This window comes from Sebastes umbrosus, chromosome 15 (assembly GCF_015220745.1).
Source record: "Sebastes umbrosus isolate fSebUmb1 chromosome 15, fSebUmb1.pri, whole genome shotgun sequence".
Lineage (NCBI taxonomy): Eukaryota > Metazoa > Chordata > Actinopteri > Perciformes > Sebastidae > Sebastes > Sebastes umbrosus.
The window spans coordinates 24,560,841-24,573,962 of NC_051283.1; the positions used below are offsets into that span (position 1 = coordinate 24,560,841).

Here is a 13,122-nt window from a genome sequence, read left to right on the forward strand (position 1 = left end):
ACATTGTTTTGACAGTTCACAAATTGTTTGTCCAACGCAAGGATATACATGTTTTTAGTTAGAGGAACATTAAAAAATGCATGAAAATCATACAATCATATTTAGATTATGTTTTATAATATATAATATTTATAGTAATTATAATGATTGGATTATTAAATAATTACTCTTGATCCCTATAAAAACCCTTGGATGATATTGTGTGTGTTCAGCTTCTGAATGACTTACATACTGCTCTCTTCGATGGTTTTCAAATTTCCTGTAACACCAGTAATGACGCTCTGGAAAATCACGTTTACTTTACTAAGGTTATTTAACAGTACCTCAGTTTCCCTACTGCTGAAGTTTTTCTTTTTACAACCCTTTTTTAGTGGCATCTCTCCAATTCGTGTGCCAAAGTATTTGCACACAGCACAACACCTGCCTTATTTTTAGGTGGCATTACCTATGCTAATAATAAATAATCGGCCACACGCCTCCAATTTATGATCAAGTGGGATTGATCATTCAGCACACCTGGGTAAGAGCAGATGTGGATGGTTAAGAATGTTTGGTGCATCTGGAGTTGACTCTTATTTTTTCTCTAAACAGAAAATTGAGAGAAAATTTAAGAGAATCATGCTGCACGAGGCCCATTATTACATCGTAAATAGATGAAAAGCAGATTTTGCAGATCATAACCATAATATCCAGATTATTCAGCAAATGCATTATGTGCACTATCCAACATCATTACATTAATAACATTACAAATAATAAAAAAGAAACAAGTTTTAAAAAATAAATCTGGTGCATCCTCACATCCATGTTGCTTATGAAGTCTGTGAGTCTAAAATTGAGGTGGAGTCCAGAAATTTGGATTCAGCCCTTATTTATTTAGCTGCTCTTTTCCCTGCCAGATAATATATTATGCTGCTCAGCTTTAGCAGTCCAGCCGTCTTGTTCCTGCCTCACTTGTGATGACCTTTTTGCCTGTCTTTGCCCTTTTTGTTCTGGCTGCCTGTCTGCTGCTGCTGAACCCTGGTCTTTGTTTTGACCATCAACAATCAGTAAACTCTGCTTTTGGCCGAACTTTTTGGCCCTCTGAGTCATGCATTTGAGTCCTCAGTATCACAGATGATATACTATATGAATAATATGAAAATAGGGATTACTGCGCCCACCAATACTAAACATTCCCTAATGTTTGCTGCGTTGATGCAGATGTAATCTGCTCTGAGCTCATTGTATCCATTCTTTCACATTGTTTTTCTTCAACTGCTGATTAAATTAGTAGTGTTGTAATTAGCTCTGCTGCCGCCACCCTTCCAAACACATGCAACGGAACAATTACAAATAACTGATTTTGGTCGACACTTTAAAGTGATTCCAGACGGCCATCCAGCTGTTAGTGCTGGTTGGCACTTGATATCACATTGTTGCATCCCGACTTGAGATAGTACTTCTTACACGACTAGAAAATGTCCTTTCTTCACATCTGCACAGCACACCCTCTAATACAGTATACACTAGAGTTTTCTGATACCAGTATGAAATGCCTCCGGTACAGCATAAAATGCTGGATCGGGTATCGATGACTACGCACCGGTGCACCGATCCAGTATCACGTTATCATATCATATATCAGCTCATTCATCATCAGCGCCGGAAAAAAACAGTCGCTGCATCCAAAATCCATCATGTAGTGAGCCATTGCTTCTTTCTCATCTCTTTTGAGAGTTGCAAATGCACAGTACCAATCGAGCAGGTGCAGAGTGTAACGTTAGCAAGTCCTAGCAAAAGGTCAGCAATTTGGCAATATTTTACACTGGAAAATCCCACTGAAACGGTAATGTGTTTTTAACGCACTGGTATCGGATCAGCAGGCCCTACTTGGTATGCCTATACACAAGTTCAGGTATTGGGAAGGAAAAAAATGGTATAGGAACACCCTATCAGCTAAAAAATAGGGTGCATCACATCGATAGTGAGTTTACTGCACACTTTAATGCACCCTATTTTTTCCCTGACAATGCTACATTGTAAACAAAAAACAGGATGCAAACGGCAATAAAGGAGTGGATGTTGAAGTTTATGGGATTTATTGTTTTACTTTTGTTTTTACCGTGGTATCGAATTAATATTGAGCATCATGGAATTTCACTGGTTCTGGTATCGACTACTACATTTCTGGTATTGTGACATCCCTAATCTATAGCACATACTGTGCATACATTTCCTCATAGAACCAATATGTATAAGCATTACTGTTGTCTGCGTGTTCCACCAAGATGTCAAAGGAACCAGCTCTTCCACCCCGCTACACCATGTCACATAATGAATGTCTTCACCTGACATTGACTCCCTCCATCTGTGCCCACTCAGTGACACACAAACTGCCTCACACTTCAATCAGTCAGCAAGAACAGAGCCCAGAGAGCCTCTCGTTCATTCATCAGGGACCGGAGCTGACACACCGCCAACTTTCTGCACTCGGCACAACGGGGTGCCAAATGGTGCAGAATATTTCACAAAAAAGCACAAAAAGGTTGCCGTTTGTGAGGGAGAATAGAGGCGCACCAAAAGGCTGGAAGTGATCGATGAGCGACTGGAAAATTCAGCAATGTTTATCTTTTCCCCAGAGTTTAATTTGCCTCATGCTCGTACGTCATGAAGGTCGATAAAGATACTGTGTACAGAATATTTTGTTCTGCCCTGTTTGGTGACACAGACAAGAAGCCACGCTGTCAGCCAGCCAGGCTAATGTTGCATTAAAAAAAAAAAAGCCCTAAATAGAGGTCGGATGCTGCGGAGGATTTGCATAAAACAAAGACGACACAAATCTACACTTCTCTCATCATTTTGCCTTCACTCATTTGCATATTCATCAGATCTAAATGTGGAAAATCTGCACCTTTTCCCTCTTTGATCACTGCGAATCTGCCTCAGTATATGTGCCAAGTGCAAAAAATGGCAACTGGCTTACAATTCAAGTTGATTGAGGCGTAGCACAAAGCTTCCCGAGGCTACAGGTGACACTTTTGCACAGTGAGTGAGAAGTCTTACTGCAGGTGAGACATGAATATGGAAATAACTACAATTCGCAACACCGGCGCTTTTAAATTGAATTAATCTTCTCCACTGGGCTGTAGTCAGTATTCTGAGCTGTGGTTATGTAAGCTAACAATATTTCGGTTCTGCTTTAAACTACAAGAGCTTTTTTCCCAGAACCAGTACCAATTACATCAGACTTACTTGGACTGGCTTCTAGCAATCATAGAAGACACAGAAAACCAGCAAATATTCACATATGAAAAGCTAAAAAAAATGTTTTTTCATTTATGAAAGGACAATATTTTATTAAAATTGTGCCCATTCACTTTCTGTCAATTGAGTTATCATTTAATCAACTACTCATATGTCACGGTAGGAAAAGCACAAGTGCAAATTGTATTAACGATGGCAGAATTCCACTTAGCTGCTTCGAAAAAGGCCTGTTGTTTCAGGTCTGATACTTTACCATCTTTAACAAGAAAACACAACAGAAGTGATAAAAGCTTATTCATGTTATATGCTAAACATTAGATATAATGCACATTTTTCCTAAAAGGAAGTAAAAGTTTAAATTTGATGCCTTGATGTGAGCGTTTTCTGGTACTTTACTGGAGTCCATCCCCACAAATTCTGGTTAAACCGAGTGAAAATACACTTGAGCTGCTTGAATACAAAGAGTCTGTCAGGTTTATCCAGCAGAGTGCCAGACTCTATTGGCTTAACCTTCGCTTCTTTTCTCTCCAGCTGACAGTCACAGACACAGTGATACAAGCTGAGCCAGCTGAAGCACTCAGGCCCGAGACAGATCCGATAGAATTGTAATGAGTAAACCCCTGGCATATAGTAGACTGATTCTCTCCCAAGGTAGGAGATGCGAGTCTCTGTGAGTCTGTTGATGAGAGTAGAAGTCTAATAGGAGCGTGCTGACATTGCTACAGGACAACTCTGTGCCAACTTTTTTTTCTATTCTTATTTTCTATTTTTATTTTCTGCTTAGCCCTCATTCTAAATTTCTAGGCGGCAGCACTTTAGCGTGGTGCATCAAAGATGGCTGTAGGTCCACCCAAGGGATGATTACACAACACCGCTCTCCCCGTGACATTTGCTACATCTCCTGTCATCTTAATCCCATTCCTGCTGAGTAAAGTTTTGGGAAGATGCCCCCTCACCGTAGCAACTCCTGATTAGCCTGACTGAGATGTAATCCTATTCCACCGACTCTAAATAAACATGTTTATTCTGCTAATTCTATTCCTGGGCCGGATCCCGGAGGATGGATTTGAAATGAGTTTTCTGAATGGGTGCACAGGCAGGCAGAACGGGGCAGGACATATCAAGGAGGCTTGACGCACGGAGGCAAGAGAGACGGAGTGAAATGAACAACCTCTGCCACGGGGGTAAACACGCTGCTGTGGTTGGACTCTTTTTCTATGTGCGTATGTATCTAGCTTATATGAAACCCAGTTCTTCATTATTGCCCTAAGGTCATGTAGCGTTTGTACAGCCAGTCTAATATGACATAAAAATGACATAAGCATTCATTCAGAGTGAAAAGAACACTGCATGCTGGTGACCGGGTGGTTAAGATGCATATTATACAACCACAACAGTACTGGTCTGATTCCACCAGAGGCATGTCCCTCTCTCTTTCCCCCTGTATCCTGTTGTCTCTTTGCTGCCAACTGTCCAATAAATCCAAAAATGATTAACTCAAATAGCACTGTGGTATAAAAATGGGGCTGTGTGAGCTTGAGTATGTTGCTACCATTGGGCAACCTCCTGGTCTGAAAAGTGAAGCCAATGAGGAAGTGTCTTAAACCTGCGTTCTTTCTAATAGCCAGCAGGGGGCGACTCCTCTGGTTGCAAAAAGAAGTCTGATTTTATAGAAAAAATGAAGAGAAAATGAGTCTGCTTCTCACTTGATTTATTACCTCAGTAAACATTGTAAACATGAGTTTATGGTCTCAATCGCTAGTTTAAAGTTTTCTTCAATACAGCATGATGTTCATTTAGTAAATTATGGTCCCATTTAGTCGCTACCACAGCGTTGTCCGGTCTGGGAGTTGTCCATGTTTTCATCTTGCACCCACCTTGGCCCCCCGAATCAAACTCTTCCAACTCCGCTCTATCTAGCTTTGTTTGAGAGCGTGCCAAACTAGCCACTAGGCAGGTATTATGCAAAAATGTTACTTGGTGACATCACCATGTTACAGAAAAAAAGGCGGGACTTCAAGCGAGGCATTTCAGGCAGTGCAGGAGCAGTGTTTCTGTGGGGGAGAGTAACTCCCTTTGCCATGGACTTTGAGATTTGTAACTTTGCAGATCTTTTAAATGCACAAAAAACTATAACACACTAAAGGAAAGAGATAAATCACAAAAGCATAATAGGTCCACTTTAAACATAAAAGTTCAGATCTTTGTTCTACAAGTTCTCACATCAAGTCTACAAGCTTCATAATACATATACTCCATCTGAACTGCTCGTCTGATGGTCAAAAAGCTTCAGAAAGCCCCCTCCGTCACATTTCCGACATCAGATTACAGGGTGCTGTGACCACTTCTGTCACTTTCTGAAAAAGACAATCTGACGTGATTAGCCCGCTGCATGGATGTGAGAAAAGAGCCAGGGTTTGAACTTCTCTCTCTCTAGCTTTCTTTTTTCCTTTTTTTACACAACTATTTCTGTCACTTTTCATGTGAACAGCTGAGTACAACACTGTGAATGCCTTCCAGGAGAAACTGTCTGAAAATGTGTCCCATGATGGCCGACTTCTCACTCCACCTTCGAGTGTGGCCGGTCAGTACGGCTATAAACACTTTAGACTTTGTCCAAACCAGTTCAAGTATAACCCGGCCCTCAGTCAATATGGCTACTAGGGCTAAATACAGCATCAGTCATTAAGTCATCTTCATTAGCTGTTATGAGGCAACAGTACTTGAGACTATAATGACTGATGCTGTGCTGAGGACTTGAGGCAAGATGATCTAAAACTCCGTCACCAGGAGCATGTAGTGCAACTGTTGTGCATAATTAGTACAATTAAAAGCGATATGAAGCTGTATTTGTACCTGTGAGTAGTTGGGTTTTCGAAGCACAATTACAGCTGCGTGAGATACACGAATGTGTAATGCAGGAGGACCAAATCTGTTGACGTACGTGAAATTTACAGATCCTATTCATTCTCAATGTAGAGCAGGAGATTCAGCCACGCGTTGCATGATGGATAAGGCACGGCGAGATGACTGATCAGTCGCCGTATCTGAATTTGCATAATCACGACTTGTCCTCAACTTTAAGCAAATGAGGGAAACTGCAATCAAACAGTCAAACTAGTAGGCAGCGCTGATCAAATATGAATCAAGGTTCTGTTACTGTAATGACTATTTCTTGCCTTAAATATTTTCAGAAACATATATACTTATCTCTTCAAAATGTACCTTAAAGGGAGATTTGTCAAGTATTTAATACTCTTATCAACATGGGAGAGGGCAAATATGCTGCTTTATGCAAATGTATGTATATATTTATTATTGGAAATCAATTAACAACACAAAACAATAACAGATATTGTCCAGAAACCCTCACAGGTACTGCATTTAGCATAAAAAAATATGCTCAAATCATAACATCTCAAACTGCAGCCCAACAGGCAACAACAGCTGTCAGTGTGTCAGTGTGCTGACTTGACTATGACTTACCCCAAACTGCATGTGATTATCATAAAGTGGGCATGTCTGTAAAGGGGAGACTCGTGGGAACCCATAGAACCCATTTTCATTCACATATCTTGAGGTCAGAGGTCAAGGGACCCCTTTGAAAATGGCCATGCCAGTTCTTCCTCACCAAAATTGTGTGCAAGTTTGGAGAATTATTTAGCCTCCTGGGCGACAAGCTAGTATGACATGGTTGATACCAATGGATTCCTTAGATTTGTAGTTTCATATGATGCCAGTATCTTCACTCTAGCTTTAAAACTGAGCCCGCTACAACCTAAAAATCGCAAAACTGCATTAACGCATTAAAGAAAGTAGTGGCGTTAATACAAATTTGCGTTAAAGTGTTATCATCGTTAACTTTGACAGCCCTATTAGTTTAGTGTACTGTTTAGCTGTAGAATGAGAACGTTTGTGACCTGCCGCCATGTTGAAAACAGTCAAACTAAAAGCACCTCCCGTCGGTTCCATCATGTCTTTCCGTCTGTTGGCCGTATTAGGTGTATCTTTGACACCTTCACTAACTGATGATGTAATGCCTCTCTCAAAGAGAGCATGTGATTTACTGTCCAACATGATGTAACAATCCCCAAGACTGTTGTCTCACACCTCTTGAAGGTGAAAGAAATGTGTCAGCGAGAGCCACACATTTTCTGACACATCAGCACAACACTTACTTCAAGCATTTCATTTCCAGGCTCGACTTTAGAAAAACATGCAATGGGCTATTTTTACAAACACAAAAAAGGATGCTCGCACAAAGAAGCAATAAACAGATTATCTAAAGCCTCTATTATGAACTTTCCCACTATAGAAAAGCTGATTAAACCTTTCTCCGGTGTGTAAATCGAACCATTTGTCAGCATTTGAGTATCATCAGCACATCAGAAATATGAGGAGTTTCGTGTTGTCTAGCACAAACTGAATTTGCCAAAAAACGCTAAGTGAAAGTGCCCTCCAAAGTTACGCCCAAATTGCGGGAAGCATTTTCCAAAGTGCTAGTTTCTCAAAGAGCTTATTGTCTTCTCATGTGTTATAAATTATTAAACACTTGACCTATATTCTCTTGTCTTAGAAGGGTTGGTGGAGCACTGGAACACAAAACAGTGACACTGCACAGTTGTTGTGATTTCTCTCAAACATCACATCTAAAATTAAAAGCGCTGCTGCTGCTGCGGGGAGCTTTGTGCGATCCACAGGGAGAGCTTTGCTCTTTCTACCGCAGAGAAATAAACACAACCCGTTTTAATTAGTGCCACACTAAAAAAACAGAGACGGGCCTTTTATAGCGATCTATGGCAAATTTAGAAATGGAGATCAGTATGCTAAGCAATCAGTGTCATCTTAGAGGGAAGGGAAACACAGCAAAAATAGGATGATACTTTAGATGCAAACACGTGCTAGCTTAAAGGCAGCTTAAAGGCAGAGTTGACGATGTTATCCAGTATAGACTGTTTGTTATATTGGTTGAAATGGTCTTTACACCCCCGACAGCAATCCATTACTTATGAGCTCTGGATAAGGACCGGAAAAGAGCCGCCATCTGTAGCTGCTGTAATCCTGTAAAAACGTCTACCAATCACTGCCTCACGGTCCGCTTGGAAAGAACCAATCAGATGCCTCCCTACCTCCCTGCTCGTTCTCTACCCTTGGCGTGCACCAGCCTGAACTCAAAGCGCGTCGCCGCCGCAAGTTTACTGGAGAATTTAGGGTTTAGACGGAGCTCCTGAGGCGAAGCTACTTTCAAATTATGCTTTCCAACATCGTCAACCCTATCTTTAATAGAGCTGCATGTCACGGTAACAATCAATCATTCAATCTATAAAATGTATAAACTCAATGAAAATGATTGCCTTTTTTGTACAACAAAAAAAGTCATAAACCCCGAGGGTATTCAATTTATAATGATAAACTGTCTTTGGAAATTTTCACATTTGAGAAGCTGCAACCAAATAATGTGATTTTACTTGATGAAAATATTCGACTGTCCAAATAATCATTCATTTCCCTTTAAATTAACAACTCAATTTCAGAACATAATCTACGTCATAAATTTAGATGATGGTAAAGAAGTTGGAAGAAGTATTCAGATCTTTTACTTGAGTAAGAGTATCGATAAAATCACCAAGTATAAATACTCCATAACAAGTCATTCTTTCAAAATCCTACTCAAGCAAAAAGTACAGAACTATTAGCAGCAAAATGTACTTAAACCTGCAGGATGGAACTTTTTATTTTTTTCTATTTTGAATAAAGTAGGAATCTGTGTTGGAGAACTTGTTTTTTCTCATTTCCTAACCCATTAATCATCTCACAAACCCTCAGATTTATTTTGTGACATCAGCTTCAACATCAGTATTGACCTATATCTTTATAAACTGTACCATAAATGTTGTATTTTAGTGTATTTTCATCAAATGCATAGTTATAGTTGTAGTCAAAGAGTAGAAGTACACATGCAGTTGTATCATTGTCTATGGGATCTTGGTTTTAATGATGATATCGCCTTTGAAATTAAGATTTTATACTAAAAAATCATATTTTTTTAGTGCTTCTTCATAGTAATCTCCATGGTAATAGTTTACCGAAAATGTATTCATATTCCTTATCTTTTAACCTTTCAAATGTATGCATATTATGCAATATATGCATTTAAGCCTTATGGCTGAGGATTAAGTCCTGATTCATTTTGGGTAGTTATTTTATAATATAAACCCGTTTTAATGAGGTTAATGAAACCAAACGAGAAGTTTAGACAGGAAATGTTTCTTTGGTGAAATTGTAGTGCTGTAGAGGAAAAAGTAGCAGAAAATGTAAATACCCAAACAAAGTACAAGTACCTCAAAACTGTATTTAAGTGCAATACTTCAGTAAATATACCACCACTGAATCCTATCTAACTGAATTCTACTTTTCTGTCTGAGGCAGAGTGCTGTCATCACTGAGAAAGTATCTCATTGTATTCCAGTCACAGTACAGGGCTGTATAGGATGTTTTGGCTGCTCTGGCAGAATCTGATCTGACCTTGTGTGTTTAGAAGTGCAGTTTTTCTCCTCAATTCTGGCAGATATATTAGTAATATAGCAGCTTCAGGGGATAGGGACGTGACTCTCGTAACTCATCTCTCTCAATGACACAAGTCAGTGAATCAGGATTGGATGCACCGAGTTTTCCTACAGCTCCTTGAGCTGCTCGAGTCGCAAATTGTATTGATGCTGCATTTCACGCTTTGGGGTTTGCATTTCCGCAGCAATAACAAAAGAAACAAACGCTTTCGATAATTGTATTCTACTGCTATCTCAGTAATAGTTGTGAGATTATTCCAGGTGTGAAATAGTTAGATGAAAATGATAAAGTGGCATCATCATTTTGGAGTTTCACGGTTGTGGAGAGGAAGTGCGTTCCTCCATAGCTATTATATCCAACAAAGACATACCGTCATAACATTTACCCACCGTTTTTATTCATCTGCGTTAGCCTGGATAAAAAAAAGACGAGACAGGGATGAAGATAAGGATAAAAGTGGATAACGGATAAACCATTCAGCTCTGGAACAAAGTGTGCATCTGCAGCACCCGCCCTCCTATTTTCTGCTTTGAAAGATGAATCTCAAGAGAAAAACTAGACAGAGGGATACGCTGCTGCTGCTGGAAGGATGGCAGTGTTATAGCTGCATCTGCTGCTGTTGTGCTCACTGTATATCGTTAGAGACGTATTTCAAGCTTGGAAACATGCAGGTGGCATCATCGTTCACACCTGTGGGTCAGCTGTCAGAAGCTACAACATCAGAGCAAGGAGAGCACGACTTGTACGAGACATTTCCTGATCTTAAAAAAAGGCACAAATAGAGATGTTGTTGTTAAAGTGGGGGGGGATGGAGACCTCAAGGTGGTCCTCAAGTTCAATATTAATCAACAGGTTTCACACCTCAGCTGATGTTGTATTCAAATTAGAGGTTGACCGATAGTGGATCTTTAAAAGGGCGATATAATAACGATAGTTTGAGGCAAGAAAAAGCTGATATCTTCTTTACTTTTACAGCAGCCTTGTCGGCTACTTTTAGTCGAATCTTTGAATTTAGTCATTCATAAGAGAATATCCTGAAGTGTGATTTGGTGGCTTACATCATTGGAATATGTTCTATTTATTTACAATAAGCGATGACCCATGATTGGCCAGGATTTCTTCTGTTGCACGTCCCTTTACATTGTTCAATGCCACTACTTACTAACCATTACTGTTCGTGCATATTCCCGGGGTAAGGAGGATCCTAAAGTTCAGGGGGCTCACTGAACCTAGTGGCCGTAGCCAAAAATGCATGTAGGGATTTAAATATTACCTCTATTTTCTATAATAAGACAGAACAAATACATTTAAAATGATGAATAACATCAACTTTGTTGTGTCTTCTTATTGACAGAATAAGAAACCAATAAGTTAACTTTTGTCCACACTCTGTCCACACTAAACCTGTTAAATATGAACTTCTGTTTCGTCATGTACCAAACTATGTTCCCATCAGCTGTGCCCTCGAGATCAGACTGGAGACTTAACCACTTAAAAGATGGGTGATACTTGCTGTCTTTCTACATTTGTAGCCTACTTTTTAAACAGAAAACATGTCTTATATTGTGAGATTTACTGGAAATGACGTACAATAAAGTCAACAGCAGGAGGAAACTTTAAGTCGATCTCCTGGTGATCTCCCTCCAGCCAGCAGTCACCTTATTTAGGTTTTTGCAGTGAAATGAGGAGGTATGGAAACAGCCGTTCCTCATCCATTGCGGCGCTTTCAAAGCAAGTGACAGGAATAAATAGAAACAGGGCGTCCAACCAAAGTTCAGCTCAAAACATTAGGACATTGCGATAGAAAACAATGCAATGAAACTAATTTTGTCTCTTACGCTCACTTGCCTCTCAATCAGTTAGGAGTAATATGTATTACACAGCATCCCAATACACTAGAGCTCTCTGTGTCTAACCGGGTAGCCTACTGTAGGTCTATCAACCAGCCTTCTATGGTAATTCTTGCAATATTCCATCACTCATTGGACATATTAATTGGGGTACAAAAATGCACCTGCTGGTGCTGAAGCCTCTGTTGTAGACTACACATAACATTCCTTCTAGATTTTTTTTGTGAACTCTGAACCTTAAAGTTCAAACTGTGCCTATGGTTTCATGGCTGGATTATTTGGAAAAGAGAACGCCAAATTGATAAAAAAAAAAAGTGAAAATAACAGTTGAATCATTTCTTTTCCTCCCCTGTCTGCCCATCTTGTGTCGTGGATAAAGAGACGACAGTGTGTTATTTATTCGAGAGATAAAGAGTTATTTCTCCCCCAATACCTTGACTTTATGGAGCCTTAATACAAAACTGTGATGTACAGTACGTCCTCACATGACTGGCCGCAAAACATCCTATCAGCCAAACCGATTAATCGACGTCTTCCTCTAATTAAAATGTGATACATGTCAGGAGAGGGAGATCATGGAATAAAACATAATTGCAAAACAGGAATTTAGCAGTCTATTTTTGGGTTCTTGACATGGGAAAACAAGTCAAGCAGCATAACAACAACAACAACAACACTGACACAGACAGGTTCAGGTCAAACAGCAACAACGTGTATACATTGTCCTGTAATGGCTGTCAGAGAGATGACTAACCTGATCTAGGTTCAGGTATGCAGGAGTGCCACAGTCAGCAGCCTCATACCAATCATACCTGCATGGATAAACGCGCACTGGACTGGACTGGACTGGAAAAGCCTTTGAAGGCAGACATCTAGTCCCACAACATGCATGTGATGTCTAACCCCCCATACCTCCCTCTCCCTCTCCAACATCCAACATACCTCTCATTGGATTCTGGATCCACAAGATGCCTCCGATAAGGTGAGGAGATTGGCCGAGCATCCCGAGTCACAGTCACTTTTCCTCACCTCTCAGCACCTTGTAGAGCCTATATATATATATATATACACACCACTAACTGTTTACCTACAATCAACCTGCTGCCAGATGAGCAGCAAGCAGCCTCAGCCTGGACTGGTCTGGTCTTAGTGGAACAAGCTGTGCGCTCTGTTGCGCCACCAAAATATGTATATCTATCCAGTCTATCTTTTCCTCCATGCAGAGAACACGGAGTGCACGACGGATGATTATGCAAAAGAAGCGGCTCCTCTGCTCCTCTGCTCGGTCGCAGACCTGTTAACCAGAGCTGACGACCAGTGCACAGAAAGAGGCTGCGCGTGAACACCAGTCTTTATGGTGTGCAACCATCACACACATTTTGATACATTTTGAAACATTTTGATACATTTTGATACATTTTGACACATTGCACATTGTAATAATAATAATAACAGCAGA

The 13,122-nt window shown here is 40.2% G+C and overlaps 1 protein-coding gene across 2 annotated transcripts in view; it reads right to left on the minus strand.

The window, feature by feature from the left end:
• The window catches only part of samd12 (sterile alpha motif domain containing 12), a 125,257-nt gene that overhangs the window by 111,683 nt on the left and 452 nt on the right, over nt 1-13,122 (minus strand). The window contains exon 1 of one of the 2 annotated variants that reach the window (XM_037794945.1): nt 12,606-13,010. The exons of the other annotated variant lie outside the window; for it this stretch is intronic. Coding sequence (XP_037650873.1) covers nt 12,606-12,666 — 61 coding nt within the window. The 5' untranslated portion in view covers nt 12,667-13,010. Of the gene's footprint in view, nt 1-12,605; nt 13,011-13,122 lie in introns of those variants that run through there. 2 annotated transcript variants of the gene reach the window in all.